This window comes from Paramormyrops kingsleyae, chromosome 5 (assembly GCF_048594095.1).
Source record: "Paramormyrops kingsleyae isolate MSU_618 chromosome 5, PKINGS_0.4, whole genome shotgun sequence".
Taxonomy (NCBI): domain Eukaryota; kingdom Metazoa; phylum Chordata; class Actinopteri; order Osteoglossiformes; family Mormyridae; genus Paramormyrops; species Paramormyrops kingsleyae.
Window position 1 is genome coordinate 13,641,945 of NC_132801.1, and position 25,811 is coordinate 13,667,755.

A 25,811-nucleotide genomic window follows, 5' to 3' on the forward strand; every position below is an offset into this window, starting at 1 on the left:
TGCATCTATGCAAAGAGAGTTCCTGAAAGCTGTTTTGTTCAAATGTATACTCTACTTTTTACCCCCATGTACAAATCAGCATAAAAATGCAAAGTCTTACGGAGAGACAGGGCCAATTGGAGTTAATGTCTGTGAGACTCATCAGCTGATGACACCCATTTAGTTTCCTGACCTGATTATTTCCGCTATAATTAGCTAATCCATAAGGAAACAAAGTCCACTAGTCTGGGGATATAAACAGCAGCTCTGCAAATGGACAAGCTCACCGCCTTTAATAAGCCACGGCAGGCAGCCCTACGCTGTCAAACCTCAAAATAATAACAACATGTGCATTTTGACATGATTAAGTATATCAGTGTTTTCTCACTTCTCGTATGTTAAGAGTTATTGAAACAGATCCCCACTGCAATGTGAAATGTCTAGGAGTTAGTCATCCTTTAAAAAACATCATTCTTGTAATTTTTCGAGCATAAATATCTCACTTGAAAGTGGCTGGCTGCTTTGCCAGAATAATCTTATAATTGTGACGCATATCCAATAGGTAGAAGCCATATGCCGTACGGAGATAGCTAGGCTGATCCATTTCACACGAGTGCCTGTGTGTTCCCAATAGTGAAACAGCCTTCACCGACACTGCAATTTCTCTCTATAATAATGCCAGAACAGAACGGCAGTGATCTGACGAAAACGTTTCCCTCAACACCTCAGATGTGTTGGAGTCATTCCTCAAAAGTTTATCAAATGAGAGGACGGCATTGGCATGGCCACTGGGCAAATGTAGTGTTAATAGAGCAGAACTGTCTGAATCGTCCAGACTGTCTGATGGCCCTTCTAGTATCTGGAGATTTTCTACCATGGTTTGTGTTAGGAGCTGTCAATCACAAAGCCTAGTAAGAAGGAGGAAAGAAAAGACGCATTGATCTTTGGTCAGATTCCATTTAACATGACAGCCAGCTGAAAACACAAATACTCCTTCTCTTTGTTTTCTCTTGTGAGGCAACAACTTCAATTAAAAAGGGTTTTTCATAGACATACTTGAAGCTGTTTTATAAAGGATCAGTAATATATTTAATCTTGTAGAAATATACTATCATCTCGTTCAGAATGTCATGCTTCTTTACATGTATTATACTAGTGCAAATAGTATATTGATATTTTGGAAGTTTACTCTTTTTTTTAACACAGGAACAGAGTGGCTCTGTCTTACAGCAAAGGGCTTTTATAAACAGGACCCTCGTACTTGAATGGCCCTTCTTGAGTTTTATGTGTTTAATTCTATGTGTTTAAAGCATCTTACATGAGATACGAGTTCCTTGAGTACCAAACACTCAGTTCTTGAGCAGGACATTTGTCATCTAATGGTACTAGACCTACCTTGTGCCAGTAGCCTCCAGGATAGGCTCCGGACCCCCGCGACCCTGAAAAGGACAAGCGGTTTCAGAAAATGGATGAATGGAAGGAAGGATGGATGGATGTATGGATGGATGGATGGTATTGGACCTATTGATTTGTTAGACGTATCGTCACGTCATGAGATATACAGTATAATTTGCTCAAGGCATACTGTACATGTCAATATAGTTTTTTGGACCTTTATGTTTGTGTGTTTATTTTGGTAGCTGATTATAACACTCAGTTTTTAAAATAAGGTCTCAGGACTCAATTGACCTACACTCAAGCTCCTTTTGGAGTTAATGTTTCACTTTATTCTCTTTGACAAAATAGGAGAACGCTGCTATTATAAGAAACAACTAAGAAACAGTTAAATAATTATAATTTAATATTTATCGTAAAAGTAGTTTGGCAGCAGCTTTTTGTAGGTTACATGAACGAAAAGTACAAACTTGAAGCTTCATGCCGTGCAGTGATGAGTGATGCAAACTTTAAGTGTTAAAACTGCAGTGTGGAAACTTGTGAATATTTAAGAACAACAAACAACAAAAAAGAGAGGGTAGGCGGTAGGATTATGTTTAACACGTAACGGCATCTCAGCTAAGTAGCAGTACTACTGGAAAGCATCTTGAAAGAACGGCTCACAAACAGAAATAATAAAAGCAGTAGTTCAACATCCAAGAGTGTTTAAGGAAATGATTAAGTAACAAGGATTAAGAAAACAAGTACAGGGATCCCTAGGTGAAGGACGTTCGACTTAAGGATCTCGTACTTACGAACGATGATGAGTGAACACGAGATCAGTATGTAACTACATAAGACTTAGGTTGTGGTAAATTATTACACAAGTAATAGAAAATACTACATTATTTGTACCTCCTCAAGTAAAGTGTTACCCATATTGTGAAGTTAAAGAATAGGCTTGAAAATGTGGTTCCGTCAAATAGCATGTACGAAAAATCATAATAGGAAGAGATTTCTCAGTGGGTATCACTATTGCTTTACACCTCCAGCAGTGGGTGTTCAGATTGCACCTGTGTGAGTGTGTATGTTCTCCCTGAGTTGCGCAGGTTGTCTCTGGATGCTGCCTTTTTCACCTGCAGTCTAAAGTCCCACAGTCGGTCCATGTTTCTGCTCCCTCCAAGCTCCCTGCCAGACAGTCCACATTTTTGCTCCCTCCCAGCTCCAGGGAGCAAAAATGTGGACTACTATGGTTTCCAAAGGACCAGATTGGGAAACACTGGTCTAAAGACTTGCAGTTGGGTGAATTGGCATCTCTGAATTGTACTCTGTGATGAATGGTCATCCTGTTCAGGGTGTACGCCCACTTTGTGCCCTGTGCTACTTGGGACAGAGTCCAGGCCCTCATTCTCTGACCTTGTACTGGAACATTGGTTAGAAGATGAATGGATGTAATGGGAAGTGTATTTGTCAGGCAAATGCAAAAAGAGCAATTGTTGAGAGCTCCTGTATTTTCTGCCCAACAGAATAATCAAAAGTGAGCTCAGAACCATTTTTGTAATGCAGTACTGCTATTTTATCAAAATATTAGAACTTCTGACAGCACTGTGACTATTCAGTTGAGAAACTGTGCTCGCAGATTGTTTGGTATGTTATTTAAATGTGCATATCTTAATTTTAGCAGCTGAAATGCTTAGTTATCAGTACAATGAGGCAATTTGTTCCTGTTCTGTGTAAAATGAGTAATAAAATCAAACTAAACATTGTTTTTCCATAAATAATGCATGGTATCAGAAACATTTATAATTGCTGAATGTGATAATGGAATGCTTTTGCCATTTATCAGATTGAAATGTGAGAAAATTACAGTGGAATCTGTACTGGGGATGACTTGTGGACAGAAGTACAACAAAACAATTTATCATGTACTGCGTGAAGGTAACATTAGCAGTTAAATCAATAGGTCAAGCTTGCTTGGTGAGACCATTAGCATTGCTACGCTGCTCTTTCTTATGCTGAGCTATTTCTTTCCCTCGCTTTGACCTCAATTTCTGTGACATCAGCTGAAGTTCATATACAGCAAAGCTTCTCATGCTCGCTCTCCAGTGGTAAGGTTGCCAAGTGTAGGTTTGTTATAGGTTTCTGACCTTAGTGTAACAACTCTCCTCATGGTCGCTGGGGAGTAGCCCTGATCTCGTATGTAAAGGCAGTGACCTTAAGTATGTAGGGAGCAGGTCGAGATCTCTAACAACAAACTGTGATGAAATGCACTCAATTATTCATGCATTTTCTGGTCAAATACACTTGAAATAGACACTGCTAGTTCCAGATGAAGAAACCTCCAGGCAGTAAATGAATTTTAACTGGCAGATTAACAGATAATAAATGTACTATTACCTAACCAAATGAAATTTGAATGTGAAATAGTGGTTTAATGGCAACCTATAGCCTATAGCAGCTGAAAGGTACTTGAAAGGTCATGACTAGTCAACTATATAACTTGAAATTTGGTTTGACAGGCAAAAGAGTGCATGATATTACTGTATCTAGAAGGTTGTTCTGGGATGAGGAGGTCAGTAGATGAGAGGGAGGTGATGTAGGAGCTTTGGTTCTTGGTTCTTACCTTCACGTTGGCTCTTTGGCTGTTTACAAGTAAGTACAAGAAAACAAGTTGAAATTGATCTAGTTCAGGAGATATTAAATGAACCCAAGTAAGATGACACAATGCTAAAGAGAAATATACATTGCAGTGCTTTATCTGTCTTATTTACCATCTGTCACTATTTACAAGAGAGGAATCTCCAGGAATATCTACCTGCATGTGGTCTCGCCGACTCAATATCACCTCTTGCGAGGCAGTTTTCACCCACATAAAAGAGGAATCAATTTAAGGCAGCTGAAAGCACAGCAGCGGCGGCAGCGGCCTGACGGGCAGCATCTGTCTGGGCTTCCCTTTGCAAAGGCTCTTCTCACACAGTCCCACAAGGGCCTTTGTGCTCTCCTGCACAGGAAGCTGAACGCGCTCCGGATTACGGGGCGATGTGACTCAGGCCGCCGCGCTGCAGAGTTCACAGCAGTAGATATAAGTTTTGTCTTCCAGCAGCCAGGAGCAAATCCTTCTCTTTGGAACATTGTCATTAACAGCATAATTACTCGCTCATTCCTTTTACAAAGTCCAACAGGAGCTCAGGTGTAAAGTCTGCTTCACTTCGTGTCGGCCTCTCCACAGGTGAAACAGTGTAGAAACAGATTATTAAGTTTGTAGCCTTGCCTCATTAGGAAATGGTCTATTATCTTTGTTACTATTGCTACTTCTAAACCTCTCCCTTCTTTCTTCGCAGTTCTTGTTGCTTAACTTGAGCTATTTTCTCTTTCATGCGTGTCTTATAATAGGGCTTTTGTGCTGCCTGTCATCATTGTTTTTCTCTTTTACCGCCATAAGGTAGGGAGCCTTGAGAGGGGCATTCTCCAGATGCGGTACCCCGTCTGGCCACGCTATGGAAACTTCCAGGAGCCCTTGTCTGACAACCGGCACCTGACGGTGGCCACCCTGGAAGAGCGGCCCTTCGTCATCGTCGAGAACGTGGACCCCGACACCGGCACCTGCGTGCGCAACACGGTGCCGTGCCGCCGTCAGGCCAACAAGACCGAAGTGTGAGTCCGCCATCTCCGACTGCAGCCTTTTGACGTGTATTCCCTTGTTTACAGGAAGACAGGAAGGATGATCTAATTTTCTCATTTTTTTCTGAATAGTTATGTTGTGAGACACCATGTGGAAAAGGGACCAATGACAAGGAAGGTGAACGAGTGTCATTATAGCAACTACTCAGTGTTCACAGGGGTATTCAAAATGGATATTTAATCTCATTAAATTCACGTCAGTAAGGCTGTTCTGTACATCCGTGTTAGACCTTGATCTGTGTTTAATGCAGATGAGAAAATACCTGCCTTGTAAAGCTGCTTTATACAAGGCCTTTATATTCTGTGTTTATGTAAGCAGCTGTATTGGTTTGACACTACAAAGAATAGGGAAGACGGCTGGATGTCTCCTAAGATGTGTTACTCTGCCTGTTAGTGGTGATGGAAATCTAACGTCAGTTATCCAAACAGACAAGAGGGGTCTTGAGACTGCCTTCTTGTCTTCTTCACAAGCTGCATTAAATTCTTATAGGGAATCAATGTCTGTCACATGGTTCTCTTTCTGCTCATTGCACATGGCTAGTACATCACATCCGCTGCAATAAAACAAACCGAATAATTAGGAATTAATTTGAAACCATGATGTCTACTAGCAGTCACGCCTATACATTTCTCATGCTGGCATATCAATTACGCGAGACACGTATAGTGCATTGTTAAGTCCAATCGCACATTGATTGCCATTTAAGAAGATTTATGTCTAGCCTGATAAGATATCTATTATCCCCACATGGGGAGAGCCAGGCTGTTCCAGTACATAAAATTGTTTGACTAATAATGAGATTCATTAGTGAACAAAATGAGGGGATCTTGACCATATAGCACGTAAGTTCTGAACCTGTACAGAATTAACACTATATCTCTAGGCGTTTACAGGAGATTTTTCATAGGTGCTGAAGTGAATTCCTTCTTTCCTCGCTTCCTTCCATCTGTCTTCCATTACTGCTTATCCAGTACAAGGTCGTGCTCAGCCTAGAGCCTGTCCCAGGAAGCCCAGGGCATCAGACAGGGGACATTTTATTACAGATGCATTGCTAAAGTGTGGATTTAAAACTAAATGTGCACTCAACTAAAGCAATAAATGCACTCAAATAAAGCAGAAAAAGTAGCAGATACAAGTAAATTTATCTGATTGCAGGTTCTTGTGTGCAAAGCTAAACTGATGAAAATGGTACATACTGTACAGATAATTTTATCCGATTAGAGGGTTTTCTTTTTTAATTACTTTGAATGTATGATTTTTGGTGTACCTTAATGCTTGGCCATAGTTATTTTAACGAATATTACTATGGCAGTTCATCCCAGTTCATAGGTTATATACATGCAGGCAACATTGTTTGAAAGGATGCTTCTCAAGCAAAATTATATATTTAAAATATTTATATACAGGTATATAAAATGCATAAGAATTTCTATAAACAAGTAGGAGACACATGATACTGTAGGCCTTTGTGTGATGTTCTAAACCGAGCGACAATTTTTAATCCATTGCAAGTGTAAAGAAACTTAATTACCTTATTGTCATACTGGCATTGTTTTCAATGTTTCTTTTTTTTATTGAATGCCTTTTATTGTCACACATGTATAATGAGATTAAGAGCAGCTCCTTCAGTGCAAACATATAGACACGACAAACAATAAACAAATAGTGCAAAAAGTTCTGCAGCGCTATATACATGTAGAAGAATAAATAACTAAATAGGGTTTTTAAATATATGAATATACAGTGTGATATGCAGTGTGGGTTATCACACGTTATTTAGGTATTACACTGTAATAATGATCATGTGCAGTGAACAGTGGATGTTGAATACAGAGCAATGATATTGTACAGTAAACAGGTACTGCACAGTTATCAATACCATTTAGATATTGGATATTGCACAGTTGATAGAAGGAAGTCCAGGGGTTGGGGGGTTAGACTGTGTAGTCTACTGTCCAGTCAGTGCATGTGTACGTTTAGGGTGGTTATGGCTTTTGGGAAAAAACTGTTCTTGAGTCTGTTTGTCCTTGCTGTGATGCACCTGTAGCGCCTCCCTGAGGGCAGCAGGTCAAACAGAACGCTATGACTTATAGGTCCTTATGGTGGGAAATAATTTGCTTTCCGGTGTTATAATGCATGCCGCAACGCATGCAGAAAAGTGCAAATTTCATGTTGCAAATGAGCAACAGTCGATATACAGGATGCTTCTGCAAGTCCTTGACCGCTGCACACATTCTGGCTTCTCTTTAAATCCCTGTTGTGCCTAGTTGAGATGGCGCACTTTGACCATGAAAGTTCATTACAGCAGAGGGGCAGCTATTTTTTTCCTCCCATGGGATTCCGAAGTGTCACCACATCTGCTCTCTGGTCTTCCGGGAACATCGAGCAACAGCAGCTACCATAAAACCAAGAACAAAACTGCATACGGCTGCTCTGCATATTTAAAATATGGATGGGGGGGAAGCCCTCATGAATAACTGAAATAATGGGAGAACATTAACCAACCGTAGGAGCCATGGCTCATGGAGACACCTTGATCGATAACCGTTATGTGTCAACTGCACAATGACAGCTGTCTTCAGGCAGCTGTGTCCCATTGCTAATAGGTTTCAGCAAGAACAGAAATATTTAATTAATCCCATGGCTCATATACTCAAGCCTTTAGGAAGTGAAATTGGAGCTTGGTAAAGCATTTTAATTAACTACAATCACGGATGGCCTTTTTGGAATCATAGACTGGCCATCAAAAAACTGCAGGGGAATCTTCACAGGAGTGTTGGTCCAGCCTGAATCTCTCCACGAGTAGGAAGTCCTGAAAGACATCAAAAAATGCCCAGGGATGTCTGGGATTCTCTGATCTCTGCCGAGGTCACTGTCCATGGTACCACAATTAGAGAAACCGTTGACAAACGTGGACTGAATGTCAGCTTTAATTCAAGATGCTCGCTGTAGAGAATTTGAATATTTAGTTTTCCAATTTGATGCCTAAGAATTCTGTAACAATATGCTACAGATAATGATTACATTTTTTTTCAGCCATAAAGGGACCCTACTTTGTAAACAAAATACTATAGTCCACACTAATAACCTCATGCGAATAGTGAATAATGGTGGTGGAAAGTCATGGTTTTCGGACATAGAAGAGGTGCCATATTTATTGTCGTGAATTCTGCCAGTATGACAATAATATGGACCCTAATAGAAAGAATAAAGCTGAAAAAAAGAAGAATCTACACCGAAAATTCCAGAAGTGCAAAGTTTAGATCCAGAAAGCACTAATCCAGACCAAGGTTTTGTTTCAATCAACAAGTTGAGTTTAAAGAATCACAGTTACAGAGTACCCAACTGGTTGGTTGCTACAAAACCATGGTATGGATTTGTACCTTCTGAGCCTGAAATTTCCACCTCTGAAAAAATTCACAACGATGATGGCAAAGTGTGGCAAGTTGAAGCCATTCTGTGTAGAGGGTAAGATCTCAATCCCTTCATAATGCTGTGAGAAACTGATCAGCAGTTACAGGAAGTGAGTGACTGGGATCTGTGATGCTAAATTGGTATAATCACATATTAACTGTAAGGGGTGATTAAATTTTGCATATGAAGTACTGCATGTTGCGCAACAGCCTGCCCCAGCATGGATGGATACTGGATACACAGAAGGATGGACGGATCGATGGACAGTTGAAAGGACGGCAGATTTCTTCCTCTCCAAAAATATTTTCCAAAACTACTGAGCCGACGTTTTTCCCAGACTCACATTCACACACTGACACACACACTGTCGCGAACAGAAGCTAGCTGACTGATTAAATAAGTTAGCTGCGATTCATAGACTCCGCCCCCCCCCCCTCCCCCCGCCCCCCCCCACTGTGCTGGGACTCAGCAGCTGGTAAGCTGAGGCGACGGGGGACCCTCTTGTTTACTTTACGTCTCCGCTGGTTTCACCAGGAAACACTCATCTCTCCAAACAGTTAATTTGTTTCCCTTTGTTGCGGCCCCACTGCACCGCTGCAGCCGCCGCCGCCGCAGCCTCTGCTGCACGTTAGCTCACCCCGCCTCACGCTGACAGCACACTTCATTAGACAGAAGGTCTGCCGGGGTGATGCATTATTATTGTCCTTTGTGTTTCGCCCCAGCGCGCACCGGCTCGTACGCAGGCGCTCATCGGGCCCCTGTCTTTTTGCTTTCTGCTCGGCCATCTCGCCGTTAAAGCATTAGCACCACAAGGATAGCGTGCTGCCTAGGCCAGGCCGAGAAAGCAGGGACGTGCGTAAACCCACCGGGCATCACCGCTTCCTCCGAATGACTGCAGCACACTTCATGTCATCAAAATCTGCTTAGAGAATCTAATTAAGGAAGTAGGGAGTTACTTAACTTTTATGTAAATGCAATCAAGTAGTTAGGCACCTGTTACTTAGCTAAGTAGATGGTGTTGCATAGTGTTCAAGGTCATTAAGCGAGCTGCACTTAGGGTTACGGGTAGAACAGGAATAGCAGGTTCACAAACAGCATGTGTTACTTGCCTGACTTTGCTATCGGCTAAATGAAAGCTAAACCAACGACACAAAAGTGGCACGTTTCTGAAGCGAACTTAAAGCAAGCTCTGCATATTTATTATGCCCCGTGAATACATCCAGCATTGTGTTGAGTACTTGACCTTCTGCTCTGGTTGTTCTTTGCTCACATGGAATATAAACGAAATAACTGCGGCTTGCATCATCCCAGGAGAGATTAATGTCGCTGCTTATTCGAGGCATGAACTATTTTCATCTAGTATACTGTACCCTGGAGCATCATTGACAGCAAAGAGGTGAAAGATCAAATGCCTACACAATAACAGCTCTGTCCAACTTCAGCTCTGATACACAAATACCCCCAGAATCCACAAGACATCAGATACTGAATTTAATTATACCACTAGTGGGTAATAAGTCATAGTGGAGCAGACAGTCAATTTCACTTTAATAATGCACACTGTACAGTGTACTGTATAATTACATTCTAATTTCCTGCTTAAAACTGAAGATAAAAATGACTGCATGGTGCAAAAATGTTAAATAGGTGTATATGATAATGGCTGGAATGAAATGCCATTATTATCCCATATGCATTTATGCAATATGTCTGTGAAAAAAAATGTAATATGATGATTCTTTATTTTATGACCCCAAGGTAAGGATAAGATTAATGCGTCATTATGATTTGTTCAAGGTTGTGCAGTGACATGACTTCATAATATTATTAAAGTATTACAAAATGCACCAAAAATACTAATATTCTGAATTTTTACCATTAATAATAGAAGGTATTAAAAACAATGCATAAGAAACACCATGATAATACTATTTGCTTCTAATATGGCTCTGATTTAATTTCACGTCATTGTGCAGCTAGAAAACATCTTTTACAGCAGGTTTCTGTTGTTGACGTAAACACCGTTTTATGTGATTTGCTGGCGACTGGAACCAAGTTAAACATCATGGGAAGACATTGACAACATGAGAAATTACATACTGCAGTGTGTGTACCTTGTGATGGAATGGTCCCATCCAGAGTGAACCACAGCCCTGTGCAGCCTGGGATAGGCTCCAGGGCCCCTTGTGACCCAGATCTGGTTCAGTGATAGGATGGATGGATGGATGGATGGATGGAAGTACATATTTCCATAGGACAACAAAGTGGTTCAGTGTCTCACACAGTTGTCTCACCCCTCCAGAGTATTTTTCCCTCTGTGTAGCATGAATGTCTCCTCGTTTTGTATGGGTTTCCTCCTGCAGATCAAAGACCTGTATTTAGGCTACAGGGAGTCTCTCAGTTGCACATAGTATGTATGCGTGAGTGTATGGGTGCCCTATGATTGATGCCCCATCCAGGGTATACCCCTGCCTTGTGCTTTGTGCTACCAGGGATCAGCTACTGGCCCCCATGCAACCCTGTTTGGGATTAGTGGCTGGAAGATGGATCTTTGTGATACAAATATTTTCATATAGAAATCTGTACATTGTGGGCATTCTCGTGGTTCAGGGATTCCTCCCACGATCCAAATGTCTGAAGGTCAGGAGAGATGATGCCTGCAAATGGCCGTACCTCAGCACCTGTCCAGAATTCATACTATCCTGCACATCCATCTGCCAGAATGCATGGAAGAAAATGTATGCTTTAAAACATTGGCATGGTGAAAATAAAAATAAGTATGGAAAACTGTAGAAAATATGTACGATGGGGATATTTTAAGAGATATGTGTTAGAAGAGTCACTGTTTTAGTTGTACTTCCTGTTTTTTTGTCACAGGATTGCAGGTCACACGGAACCATACACTAAACTCTGCTGTAAGGGCTTCTGTATAGACATCCTGAAGAAACTCTCCCGCACCATTAAGTTCTCCTATGACCTGTACCTGGTCACCAACGGAAAGCACGGAAAGCTGGTCCGTGGGATTTGGAACGGAATGATTGGAGAGGTAACAAATGCCCTCTGCACCTTTCCCAAGTCCTCTTAATACTATTTACTGTATGCAAGTCACGTAACAACTTTAAAAACCAGTTACTCAGGCCATGACCTAAATGTAGATTTTACTGTTCAGATTTTACAAGGGATAACATTTATATCTTGGTGGAGTTACCACTGGATAAGTCATTGAGTTTTGTCTAGACATGCAGTCTTTTTATAGAATGAATACAACCTAGTCATGCTGGGAGAAATGAGCTGGTGAGGGGAATTACTGTGCTCTGTCAATCACTGCCTGATTTAACTGAATGGGAACCAATTAAAAACGCTGAAAAAAAGCAGCTGGTGATCGAAAGCACCTGTTAACCCTGCTGAAGTTTCACAAAGTCTCTTTTTTTTTGGTCAGTATTCCAAGGGCTGGTTATGCAAGTAAACTGAAGGAAAACAGATTGTCAGAGAGGTGCAAAGCACAATTTAAGGGCAGGCATAATCAATGAACAAGCTGTGTGTTCACTGTCCATAAACAATGCAAAATAAAAACATTATAAATAGTCATTTATTGACCTGAGTATTCTGAACAAGCCTGTAGATTGTAGTAAAAAGCAAATGTCCCGCGAAATAATATTTGACGATGACTACATGGGTTTTACTGTAGTCACGTTAGTTTTCCAAGAGTGTCAAGGCAGGACCATCACTTCCCATAATCCTCTGCAAATGCAAGGGGTCAGTTACAGCAGACAAAGCATCAGGTTTGCTTGATGAAGTGCTAGAGCAGGTAGAGTGACCTAAATCTCCCACTGGTGCTCCACTCACAGCCTACCAGCAAATTACCGAGAAGGCTGTTAGCAGTTAGCTGAAAGACAGGCTTGTAGGTGATGCTTAATTACTAATGCGTAATTAATTAATAATCACAAAGGGAAATCGTTTAAAACACAGATTGAGAGAGTTTATCTCGTTTGTCTCCCACTGCGTATCAGTCGCCTTAATCTTCTCTTTACGTCTCGTCTTTTAGCTCCCAGCGGCTTAATCAGTTTAAGTCATCACCTGTTCATCATTCCACCACGAGATTGCGCTCATGCAGTGAACCATTCTCTAAAAATACCTTTGTTTTCACAGTGGGAAATTAATATTGAGCAAAAGCTGTATGAATCAATAAAATACAATTTCATAATTAGGATGAAATGGAAATATGGGTTTAAAACATAGACTAATCTGGGTTCATTCTGGAAAACAAATACGTAAGTCCATTTCATAGGTCACGCTTCTAGTATACAAGGCCTGGAATTGCTTATCTACCTCCAATGAATATCTACACGCAAATTAATTATCTCATGTTTTCACTCGGTTTTCCAGGATTGTCATTATATAAACAAAAATGAAAATGCACTGAACCAATAGCTACAGAAAATTTGATCCTATCTCTCAGTTCATTTAACTAAAATAATGAAATATTTTCAGACTAGTGAAAGAGCATAAATGATTATATGTACAGTATATTATTTATATACAGTATGCTAGCAAAAAAAAAAAAGATTTCATGTGCTTAGCAGTTGTAGTGAGATTCAGTTGCATGTTTAGCATCCATAAGGCCGCCTACCACCCGTGCTCAGGTTCATTGTTCATGTTCAGGCCTAAATCCTCGCCCCCAGTGCTCAGGTTCATTGTTCATGTTCAGGCCTGAATCCTCGCCCCCAGTGCTCAGGTTCATTGTCCATGTTCAGGCCTAAATCCTCGCCCCCAGTGCTCAGGTTCATTGTTCATGTTCAGGTCTGAATCCTAGACCACAGTGCTCAGGTTCATTTCTGAATCCAGGTCACTAGTGTTGAGTCCAAGTTTGAATCCAGGTCATTAGTGATTTAGTCCAGCTCTGATGTCTTCATTATATTATTAGAACACCGGGCTTGATAAATAAGAAATAATTTGCATAATTATGAATGTAATTCCAATCTGAGTTGTACATGGGGCTGGAATGTTGTATGCAAATTTTTTTACCTATTATAACATGTAGGAAGAAAACATTGTTCAAAATAGAATTAGATTCTGTTAGAACTAGTGAGTGGGGCTGAAAAATATACTGGTGGTCACGGGCACATCCAGTTAACCTGGTTCTGGTAAAGAATCAAGCACTACAAAACCTGGAAGCCCACACTGTACACTGCAAGAGGAAACAAGCATTATTTGTCTGTTTTGTATGGTTTTTAAGCATTTTTGAATATGGCTTAAGAAGGTATTAAGATTCATAAGTGCTTAAGGAGATGTAGAATGACATCAACAAGAAATCTCCCAGAATCTAAATGATGCTCAGCCCTTGATAAATGACCTTATACAGTAATACAGGATTATAATAAAGGAACAGCAGTACTAGTGTGATTCTCTTTAATCTGCTCAGCAACCGCAAAGTTATTTTTTTGCGGGTGATGGGGTTGTCAGATTTCAGCACTTCATAAATTGTGTCTCATTGTCCTGGTTGAAATGAAAGAATGATGGCAGTTTTTGTCGGGGGGGTTGGGGGGGGGGTGGCCAGATGTTCTGTCATTTTATTGACAGAAAGAGAGGGACTGGGCGGCAGACCGTGTACATTGATTGCCATAGGATGTGGCGGGTTAAATAGCAGCTATATGTGCCACTTCTGTTCAGCCCCTCTTGCTCCCCCTGCAGGTTTTTTATAAGCGTGCAGACATGGCCATTGGGTCCCTCACCATTAACGAGGAGCGGTCAGAAATTATTGACTTCTCTGTGCCGTTCGTGGAAACAGGGATCAGCGTAATGGTGGCTAGGAGCAACGGGACCGTGTCCCCTTCGGCCTTTCTTGGTGAGTAATCGCAGTACTTCTGAGATGCCAACTTTGCTGTTTCTGAGTAAGTCTACTGCGCATACACAAATAAATACAGTACCAGTCAAAAGTTTGGACGTGCCAAACTGCTTACAGAAGACAGTGATAGTGTCATATTACATGACCTGATCACCTGACTTAAAGAGAGTGAAGGAAAAGCCACCAATGAGTGTTGAGCATGTATGCGGGACCTGATTCGGGACATCTGGAAAAGCATCTCAGGAGGCCACCTGATGAAACTGGCATAGAGGAGACAGTAGGGGCAGCCAGTCCCTGGAGCGATTGGGTTTAGGGGCCTTGCTCAGGGGCCCAATGGTGGCATCACTCTGCTGACCCAGGGATTTGAACCTGCAACCTTCTGAGTCCCAACCCACAGAGCTGCCTGCCACCCCCAATAAATTAATTATTTTTTTATTTAATACTTTTTTGGTCAGTGCATGATTACATATATGTTATTTTATAGGTTTGACATCTTTATAATTATTAGTATAGTAATATATATAGTATATATAGTACTTCTAGTTCTATGGGTGTGTCCAAAATTCTGACTAATACTGTCGAATAATCATGGTTATAAGGGAGCTCTCACTTTCTCTCATGGTTGTGTTTCTGTCTCCCTCAGAGCCGTACAGCCCAGCGGTGTGGGTCATGATGTTCGTCATGTGCCTGACCGTCGTGGCCGTCACTGTGTTCGTCTTTGAATATTTCAGTCCCGTCGGATACAACCGCAGCTTAGTCAGCGCCAAGGGTGAGTTCTGGTTTGTCCGTTTGTCTGAATTTGGGTTTTTTAAGGGAAAAAAAGAGCAGGTACTGTATATCGCCATGGCTAAGCAGCTAGGTTATAAATGGAGCTGCTCTGATATAAAAGGTCATTTCCCAGATTTTAATTAGCACTTGTCATTTCACCAGTTTGACTTTGATTGATCACTTTGTTTTTTTGTCCCCACCCATAATAGGCCAAAATTTAAAAATGCTGGCACTGTGGAGACTTGTTTTGTATTTCATTTTCTATATTTATTTCTATGTGCAGTAAAATTCCATTATAGTGGACTCGCTTATAACGGAATATCGTCTATAACGGACGAAGTCCGCTGGTCCCGGCCGTGCACCTTTAAGAACATGGAGAAAAAAAGCATCTGATATAGTGGACTAACTAGCATGTAGTAGAATTTCACTTATAACGGACAGACAATTTGGTCCCCAGGGCCGCTTTTAGCTGTAGTTTTGTTCGGCTATAACAGACCTACAGGCTCCGCCTGCAAGGCGCGTGGCGTGCCGGTGATATCCAGCGCAGATACGTACGTAGTCAGGATTATTAATAGTCAGGCATCTGGTCAGGTAAAGTTGGATTACTACATGTACAATATAATAATCTATACCACAAGTGTGTCTGCTGGGGTGTGGCATGAGTAAATGGTGTCCTGTAGTTGTGTTCTGGGCATACAGCAACTCTGGATATAACGGACTTTGGATATAATGGACTGTTTTGCCAGGCCCCTTGAAGTCCGTTATAATGTGATTTTACTGTAGTAACAGACAAACTGGCTTTTGAGTTTTTGAGGCGGTAATTATTATTACACATTACTTTCACTAATGTACGGCCATAAACACAGTTTTCCTCCAAAAAATATCTATCAATAACTATGGATGGATGGATGAATGGATGATGGGGAGGGCTGCCCTTTTTTGCTCTGACTGATTAAAGCGGCGGAATCAATAAATACATCCATTTAATATCAATATCATATTTCTTGAGAGGGTCTGATTGGCTTGGATGTATTTAATTCTACATGGCTATAAATATTTTCAGGTTCAATTTTTATGTTTCATAAATATTTTCTTTCCTTATTTTCACCTTGACTCAGATTGTCATGGTACATCTATTATACTGGCCTTTTTTTTTTTTTAATTAACACAAGTATATTAAACTGTACCAGTTAAAATTTACAGCTACTACTTGTAACTGCTGAACTGAACTGACCTGAACTGAAAGACAGAAAGTTTAAGACAATACACAGATAATACTTCAATGAGATAGCATATGGTACTGGTTTAAATCTTCGTAGAACCCCTGTTGTTGAACCCTTAGCAGGGTACCGGTACCTATGAAAAAAATCCAGGTACAAGGGGTTGCATCTGATAAAAACTGATGACCCACTTATGTAGAGAGCAAGGGATATTCCACCAAGCAAGATTTTTCAGTTAGCTGGATAAATTAAGCCTCAAAACATGATAGTCCAATATGAGCATAGGTAAGGAGCGTTCCTATTGGACGGTCTTAACTTCTTACTTACATTATTCAGCTAACTGTAAAATTTTGTTTTGTGGAACACCCAACAGGTGGTATTCTACGAAGCAGGATTTATTGTAAGGATTGTTCAACAGGAATGTCTCTTACCTCTCTTCCTATTGAACAGTTTTGACATTTGGCTTAAGTTATCCAGCTAATTGAGAAATCCTGCTTCGTAGAACACCCCACAGGCATATCTTAAAACTGGGTACTACACTAATTGTTCAGAACAATTTTAGTTGATTGGCTTATCTATACAAGCCTCATTCTGCTTTCATTCAGTCATCCATCCAGCTTTCAATAACCTGGAACTTATCCAAGGATGCACAGGGCATAAGGCAATTTTGAAAGGGATGCCAAACCGTCATGGGGGGCATGCATACAGAAAACCACTGAGTGAGGAAGCCCTCACAAGGTGGGAAGCACAAGCAAACTCCACACATAAAGTGGGGGTGTCATTTGAACCTTAAACCCCAGAGGTGTGAGGCAACCACACCACAAAGTGAGCCACCATGCTGCCCGGCATTATGTTATGCATTGAGTGTTTACATTTCAATACATTCAAATACATTTCTTAGAATTATACAATGCTCTACAATTACAGTGAATGTTCAACCGTAAACGTAAAGTCCACAGACTTAAGGCAGGAGTGGACTAACTTCTCTGGGCCCCTAGGCTGACATGGGTAGGGGCCCCCCTAAGTGCGCCATTTGAGCTACTTTTTGGAGTCTTAAGAGAAATGAGATGGAATTAAAAATGATAGAACATCAATAATATGCTAATCAAAGCGTGGGGTGCCTAGTAGCCTAGGAGAGCCTATGCCTGTCTACCACTCTAATGGGACAACATCAGAAACACGGGAGATGTCATTTTAGTCTTGTATCTTTGCAGCATTTTCTTCTCCTTGTAGGCTGCTTCTGTTCATGCCGGTTCACCGTTACCACTAGAGTCCTGTGTCAAAAGAAATCCGCGTAGCGTAAAGTCTGAGTAGGAAAAGTCCACAACTGGGATGGGGGCAACTTTCTACTCTTAAAACTGTCGCTAAAAATGCAAATAATAGACATGTTGCTATAATTTAAATGATCATTCTGTGTTATGTCCATAAATGTAACTTCTGGGAATTCTTTCTTTGTGGGATCCTTAGTTTGTAGGGGTCCCGGGCAGCTGCCTATACTCACCTCAGGGCAGGTCTGCCCCTGACTAAAGGAGCGGAATCAGCTACATACAGCTCATGGAACTTTCCGAAATGCGGTCATATGGGAGCGTAAGCCCTGTGTTTCAGAAAGTGGGGGTTTAACAGTTAACCTAGAACAACATTATGAAAATAACTAATAATGACAAAGGCAGTCTTATAGGTTTTCTTTGTGAATAAATTTAGCTCAGTCAGGACGGTCTCCTAATACCATCAAGATGCCTTCATTTACTTCTTTTGGCATGTTCTCCTCCTGTCACATGGGTTTCTTCCAGGTTCTCTGGGTTCCTACTGCAGTCCACAGACATGCATTTTGGCTGATTGTTGACCATAAAGTGGTTCTAGTGTGTGAATGTGTCTATGTGCTCTAAACTGGAATCCCATCCAGGATATACCAATACCTCGTAACCTGTGCTGCCTGTGATATGATCCAGGTCCACAGTGACTTGGCTCAGGACAAGTGCTTGGATGATGGTTAATTTGCTGAAGTAATGCAGGTGAAGATCCTAGGTGGTATAATGCAGTGCCTCATTTTTCCATCTCCAACCCATAAAAACGTCTCTTCCCTTCTCCTACATCAGCTCCAGGTGGTCCCACCTTCACGATTGGGAAATCAGTCTGGCTCCTGTGGGGCATTGTCTTCAACAACTCTGTGCCCATCGAGAATCCCAAAGGCACCACCAGCAAGATCATGGTGTTGGTCTGGGCCTTCTTCGCTGTCATCTTCCTGGCCAGCTACACAGCCAATCTGGCGGCTTTTATGATTCAGGAGCAGTACATTGACACAGTCTCCGGGCTCAGTGACAAAAAGGTAAGGATGGCACATGTCTGCAGACTTGCCTGACAAGTAGCCACATACAGATCTTACGAAATATATTGTTTTAGCAGAATGTTGTCTGCCCTACCGTTTATCAGTGCAGTATTTTCATCTGTGCTGTTCATTTCTGCCTTGCTTTGTTATGAATCAAACTAAGTGGATTTGAATTTAACAAATAATTGTAGCATATTTTATATATGACCATAATTATAAATTATCTGACATCTATCCATCGTTTAACAACTTAACTTGGTCAGTGTTGTGGCTGTTTGGAATCCTAAATAATTAAATACACTGATATAAATTAATGCTGTGAATTCCAATGTTTCAATGTATATTTTGCCTATTCTTTACAGTACTTAGAATGTGTGTTGTCATGCGATAGTACCATGTTTAGTATTGTGCCAGCACTGAATAAAATATTCCACAAGGTCAGCTAGGTCACAGTCTAAATTAGGGGTCCGATACACTGACACCCCGCCCCAGTCTGTGAAACTTTTGTATGACGCAAAACTGTTCGTTTATGTTGTTTGGGAACCACTAGTATAAATTATGAAAATGGCCTTTGTGATGAAATATTTATTCTTTACTCTGTAACTTTCAATGCTCCTTAAATTGACCTTTTATTAAACTCTTACCTATCAGCAAAATGTAGGAGATGATTTTGTCATATTTTTGGAAATCCATAAAACATAAAAAATATGATGAAAGTCAATAATTCAGAAAGATACAAAAGTCATTTGAAAGTGGATAAAAGTAATTAGTGGTACCTATTCTTCACAGATTCATTGAGGGTTTGAGAAACATTAAAATGATTGAAAACGTTACTTTCATCTTCCAGTTAATAGAATCTAACTGTCAAGAGGGAAGATGGAAGTGGTGTGTTTCAAAGAATAATACCCACTTTGGACAACTCGATCTGTGCAAATCGAATTCAGTATTTAATGCAGAGGAGATTATTGCCTACTTCATTATAGAATATGTTTGTTGTTCAAAACTTAACAAACCCTTTGCAGGGAATAATATGTTACAATGAAACAAAGAGAGTAGAAAATGAAATTGTCTTAATGTTGAAAAAGAATAGTTTTCCCAATAAGAAAAGCTTTCTAGTAAGAACTGCTTTCCAAAAAGCAGAGCTGTCCAAACCTCCTGACTGACGAATGCCCCAGACAGATACCGACAGATGAAGTTTTGCCATTTGTTGAAAGCTTAAAATGGATATCATAACCTTACCCCTGGGAATTCAAGATTAACTGGTAATTCTTCATGCATTTATATAGAAATTCCTGCTCTGATGTGCATGCCTAATTAATTCTAAAGCGTTAAAGCAATATGACCAATAAATTATCCTTCATGGTAAATAAAGATCAAAACCTTAGGTGAGATTTGAGAAACTCAGATTTCAATGTTTTGTGCTGTTATTACACCTAACACAGTAAACTTCCCACGTGACATTCCCAGATTCCCTCGATTGACGTTCATATAAATTCAAAGCCAGTTGATCCCCTGATCTTTTTTTTTTTCTGCAGTTCCAGAAGCCCCAGGAACATTACCCACCATTTCGCTTCGGCACGGTGCCCAATGGAAGCACGGAGAGGAACATCCGTAGTAACTATCCAGACATGCACACCCACATGGTCAAGTACAATCAGCGAGGAGTGGAGGATGCACTTAACAGTCTGAAATCAGGGTAAGGGCTCGGCAACACACAGAAATCCATCTAATAGCCTAAATTTACAAACAAAAAGCAGTAAATTTCATTCTCAATACCATGTTACGAAAACGCGGATGCTGAAAATGGGCTTTTCTCTCGGAGCCTTCAGCTTGTGTGCCATACTTTTTGCTTTGATTATCAGAATGACAAGAAAGGAAATACTGGCAATAAAAAGTGTACTAAAAATGTTAGCTTTTCTGTCTTTCACTGATTGCCTGTCATATTTCATATTCTGGCAGCAAGCTAGATGCCTTCATCTATGACGCAGCAGTGTTAAACTACATGGCTGGCAAAGATGAGGGCTGCAAGCTGGTGACCATTGGCAGTGGAAAGGTGTTTGCGACGACAGGCTATGGCATCGCCCTGCAGAAGGACTCCCGCTGGAAGCGCCCTATTGACCTGGCCTTACTCCAGTTCCTAGGAGATGGTAAAGCAGCACCAGGGTACCATAGTTATCTGACAATTAATTCCTTGTTCTCTACATGCTGAGATCTTCTAAATACGCTCGCAGCTCTTCAGGAGTTACAAATGTTGCGCAAACTCTTGAGGTGTCCTGACTTGGACAGTCTTATAGATCTCACAGCAGTTGTGTTCCAGTTTCAGTGTCTTGCTTACGGTCTTCGCAATATGTCAGTTACATGCTTCTAGGTTTTTTGACAGCCATTGATTAAATCAGTAGAGGAAGAGCACAGTTATCATAACCAAAAGGCATTTTTCATTGGACGTCTTGTAAGGACAAAATAGTATTTATTAGAAAAAAGCAAAACAGGGTCAATAAACCACCAGGGTATTATAAACCACCAACTCAAGTCAAGTCAAGTCAAGTAGGCTTTATTGTCACTTCAACCATATACAGGTAGTACACAGTGAAACGAAACAACGTTCCTCCAGGACCAAGGTGCTACAGTACATGCAACATAGATTTACAACATAAATTAACAGAAAAACTAAAACTAGCTAACTACTGTAAGAGGCCTAGTCAACTACCTTAGCTTCTGCATTTTCTCCCAGAGTACACTCCTTTCTTGTCCTCTGTTTCCCTCCCAAAATTTTAACTCCACCCCCCTTCTCCATCGGTCCCTTCAGATGATTTAGATACGGTCAAGTCACGCCCCGTGATTTGCTGAAGGTGAGTAAGGGTGGGAGTATGCACAAAATTAGACAAATACTAACAACATAAAGTCACGAAACCCTAAGGGGTACAATAGCATAGGGAAGAAAAAATTATATAGCACTAAAATGAAGCCTTATTAGCAAAAACCAGTGCAACTTACAGGGCAAGAGGTTTAGCCTGATAAAATGAAGAAGCAGCTGCATGGTTCAAGGGACCAATCAAATTATTGCCATAACAAAAGAGAACTCATCATATACAGTCATGTATGCTCAGTGAGCTGTGTACAGAATTAATATATTATTTTATTACTAGCAATTATTCTACAGAATAACGTTTTGTTCCTTATTAATAGAAAAAAAAATTGCTTCTTTTTCAAAAATGGTGAGAAGAGTGCAGCAGTAACAAACCTGTAAGCACAGACTAAATCCAAAAACTTCCCTGGAACCCTGTCTAGGGTAAGTGATTGGGAGCTGCATGAAGTTCAATTCAGTATGAAATAACACAGTGATGTGGCATTATAAAATCACTTATCAAAGAAAACGGTCCCGGCCCTCTCTATAGCGGACAGGTGCAAATCAGCACAAACAAAGAATGGCGGCGGGCAGTTCGTCCAACCAGTTACGGCTCAGTGCCGACAACAAGTGGCACGTTTAATAACCAGTTGCCACACAATGAACCTCCTGTTTCTCACCTGTAGTTTGTCTTCTGCAGGTGACACCGAGAGGCTACAGACGGTGTGGCTGTCGGGGATCTGTCAGAACGAGAAAAACGAGGTGATGAGCTCCAAGCTGGACATCGACAACATGGCGGGGGTCTTCTACATGCTGCTGGTGGCCATGGGCCTCAGCCTGCTGGTATTTGCCTGGGAACACCTGCTATACTGGAAGTTGCGCCACTCCGTGTGCAAGTCAGACCGGCTGGACTTCCTGCTGGCCATCAGCAGGGTACGCTGCCAGTGCCTCTCATCTCTCCCTCTCTAAGCGCAGATGGGGCAGCACGTTCATGAACATCTCTGTGCATCACTTCTCACTTGATATGGGCTAACACAGTTTCTGCTGATAATTCTTACATTTCTCATCCTCATCCTTATAATGAGCTGCATGCACGCATTATAAATCATTCTACAATAACCTGTAAATGTTTGAAAATGTTTCTTTTATAAAGTCTGTTTCTTTGTAACATTTTGTAATTAATTTTCTTTACTTGAGTTGGTAATACGTGATGGCGTGCATTGAGGTTTTTGAGTTTACAGTGTGTGGTGCACATAAATGCAGGTATAATGCACTGTTTACTTTCAGTATACTTTCTAGGAAGACACTGTATTGATAAAGCATAGACCACAATGGAAGAATGTGATGACATCATCACAAATTAGACAACACAAGTTACAAGTAAAACAGGGCAGCTAGAATGATGGCTCGATGAAGGGCCGGACAGCCCGCTTGTAGCACTAAGTTTTAAAGAATGGAAAGCATGAAATTTTAGGCAAATTACCATCCACTATGATCCATGATTAAATCACCTCTGGGTTCATTAGATTAGTAGCAAAAGAATGGGTGATTAACAATTGAGGAAGACAGAAGGCCAAATTTACCAGTTTACTGTATAATTGTGAATATTGTTATAATGGTATTCTTATCCTAATTTATCAGCACAGTGCAGTTAAGCATGTGAGAATTGTCTTATAATCAACAGGGGAAAATAATGATGGTAAATAGTTACATAGATCATAACCTTACATTCAGACTAATATATCATAATGTAGAATAAAAGCAAAAAATGGCCACAAGCTCGATGGTCCACTCTTTCTCCTTGTTTGTTTTCAGGGCATTTACAGTTGCTTCAGTGGAGTCGAGGATCCAGATCGGTCTGCCAGCATCCCAAACCCTGACATCACCACCAACTATGCCCAAGCCAACATGTTAAAGATGCTTCAGACTGCTAAGGATATAGTCTCCTCGACCAAAGTGGAGAATTCCCTAGAAAACGCCACTAAGACCATAGAGAACTGGAGCCGACACGGTGACATCAAGGGTGGCCTCCAGGGCAGACTCCCACAGGTGGCCCATACAGAAATGCTGACGAATCGCTTTCCTTATGTCTCCAGCATCACTGAAAACCACGCCTCTTTCCCACAATGCCCTTTGACTCCCACATTCCCCATGCATTATGGTGAAAACACCAGCCAGACATTGCTAGAGAGACCGAGGGTGCTGGCGCAGGCACATCCTGTGCACTATACCTTTCCTATTCAGGGTAGCCGCCTCTATGACAGGATGCTGCCCGTATCCAGCCTGAGTAGTCCTGGGGTTATCATGAAGGATGCCCTTCCTCCTGTGCTGAATCACCACCAAAGCAGTGGGCTGGCTGTGGATCCCCAACATCGCGGATCCTCATTTGTCCCATACAGAGAGTTTCAGGTGCCAGATGTCTATGCGCAGCACCGGGAGCCCGTGATCCATAAGGCTCCCGCCGACGGCCTAAGACGCAAGAAGAGGTCCCACAGCTACCTGGATGAGTCTTCGAGGCCGAGGAGGAAGCAGGATTACGAGGAGCGTTCTGCGAGCCTTGTAGAGCTGAGAGCGAACCACCTCATGGACAGCCATGTTCCTGCTGCCTTAGCCTGTGTGAACAGTCAATTTCCACGAACCAGCGGCAGCTGCAAATCCTGCGTTAAGTCGTACACGGAGCACGAACAGGATGATGTACCTCTACTGGGGCGGCGGAGCGTCAATCGCAGGCCGTCTTTTCTCAAGGCCACCTGGGGAAGTGACAGAGCTCACCAGCTGGATGAGATGCCCGCCACCCCCATCTCTACTTGCATAAACGTGCCAGACCTCTTTCCCCGAAGGGTGGCAGGCAAACCTGCAAGGTACTATAACTCTATGGGGAAAGGCTTGTGCTACCCAGTGCCAATTGAGCACGCCTACCTCCATCCAGCCCACAGTCACCCATTTAAGAGGCAGAGGCTGAAACACTCTCAGTCCACTCGCTTGCCATCTTATCGGGAGGCCATTCTCCAAAATGCAGCCGCTCTGCGGAGATCTTCCACCTTACTGCACAGACACTATTCCACCTACCTGGACTCATATGGAGACATGCCAGTCTATATGGGGCCCCTTGCGCAGGGAACAGCCCCGACCTGTGAACACTCCATGGAGATGTGCAACCTCTTCCCTTGCATGGGTCACTGCCCTGAAGATACCTCCCTGGTACCTGGGCAGATAGCGTATCAGGACAATGTGTACAAAGTGTACAGGGACGCCGGGAGGGGTCGGGAGGACCCCGCACTGATCGCACCTCACAGCAGAGACAGGAGGCACGTTGTAGTCACGGGCAGAGGTGCCAATCCTCGTGTGCCAAAACCCTGGAGCAGGGTGTCTAGCCTGGAATCAGAGGTTTGAGCATTGCTCCTTTTCCTTGCCAGGAAAAGGTGTTAACACTGTTTTCATTTGGCTGCTTTAAGAAATAAGTAACTCTGATTGACATTCAGCCACTGGTCCAAGCAAAAAAACAAATAAAAAGTACAAGCGACAGAGGACTTCAAATTGTTTACTTTCCGCAATAATGTCTCGGCTGCAGGGAAGAAGACGACACTGTCATGTAGTCAAAGCTGGAACATGTCAACTTGACTTTAAGAGAAAAAAAAACCTGTGTTGAATAGTTCTCAGCTTATTTGATTGATCGATTGTTATTTATCCATTAATGGTGTCTTTCTGTTGAGTGGAACCATTACATGAGGTATATTGCAACAATTATCTATAAAGCACCATGGCTTCGTGGAGGGCTCCTAGTCAAAATGTAAGAAAGAAACTTTTGGTTTCATTTGAAAAAGAAAAACATAGTCAGTATTTCTTTTTCACATATTCAGACATGAACTGGCAAAAATAATTTTTAAAAATCACATTCCAGAAATATCTGCCGTGAACTTTGTAAGCACAGGGCAAGGAGACATTGTTAGCTGCAGCTTCTGCTTTAACAGCAGCTCCTTGCGACAGGGTTTTAAAATGATTAGTATCACATCTGTATTACAGAGGCTCTTCCATCCACTAATAAATTACTAAGGTATTCCGGAGGTCCCTCATTGCTCTCTCGCTGTTTTGTCTTTTTCTTGGGTGACTGAGAAAAGGCTCAGGAGAGACTTCAAACATTTTTCTCCCCCTTATGTGGGTTAGTAAAGCACAATTTGCCATGAAGGGGGGGGGGGGGGGGTGTATATTTCTTGAACATTTTTTGAGGAGACATACAAATAATGTTGTGAATGACCCAAAATACAAAAAAAGTAGAATATTATTATTTAAACATATAAATGACTGATTTGAAATTTTATACTGCTTATCTAAAATTATTGCCTCCTGCAACATATATT

At 41.5% G+C, this 25,811-nt stretch overlaps 1 protein-coding gene across 1 annotated transcript in view; it reads left to right on the forward strand.

Moving 5' to 3' along the window:
- The window catches only part of grin2cb (glutamate receptor, ionotropic, N-methyl D-aspartate 2Cb), a 59,830-nt gene extending 34,241 nt beyond the window's left edge, over positions 1–25,589 (forward strand). The window contains exons 5-13 of the mRNA XM_023819502.1: positions 4,796–5,007; positions 11,327–11,495; positions 14,141–14,294; positions 14,938–15,063; positions 18,379–18,608; positions 20,144–20,304; positions 20,568–20,755; positions 22,154–22,386; positions 23,269–25,589. Coding sequence (XP_023675270.1) covers positions 4,796–5,007; positions 11,327–11,495; positions 14,141–14,294; positions 14,938–15,063; positions 18,379–18,608; positions 20,144–20,304; positions 20,568–20,755; positions 22,154–22,386; positions 23,269–24,846 — 3,051 coding nt within the window. The 3' untranslated portion in view covers positions 24,847–25,589. The remainder of the gene's footprint in view (positions 1–4,795; positions 5,008–11,326; positions 11,496–14,140; positions 14,295–14,937; positions 15,064–18,378; positions 18,609–20,143; positions 20,305–20,567; positions 20,756–22,153; positions 22,387–23,268) is intronic.
- The last annotated feature ends 222 nt before the right edge of the window (positions 25,590–25,811 follow it).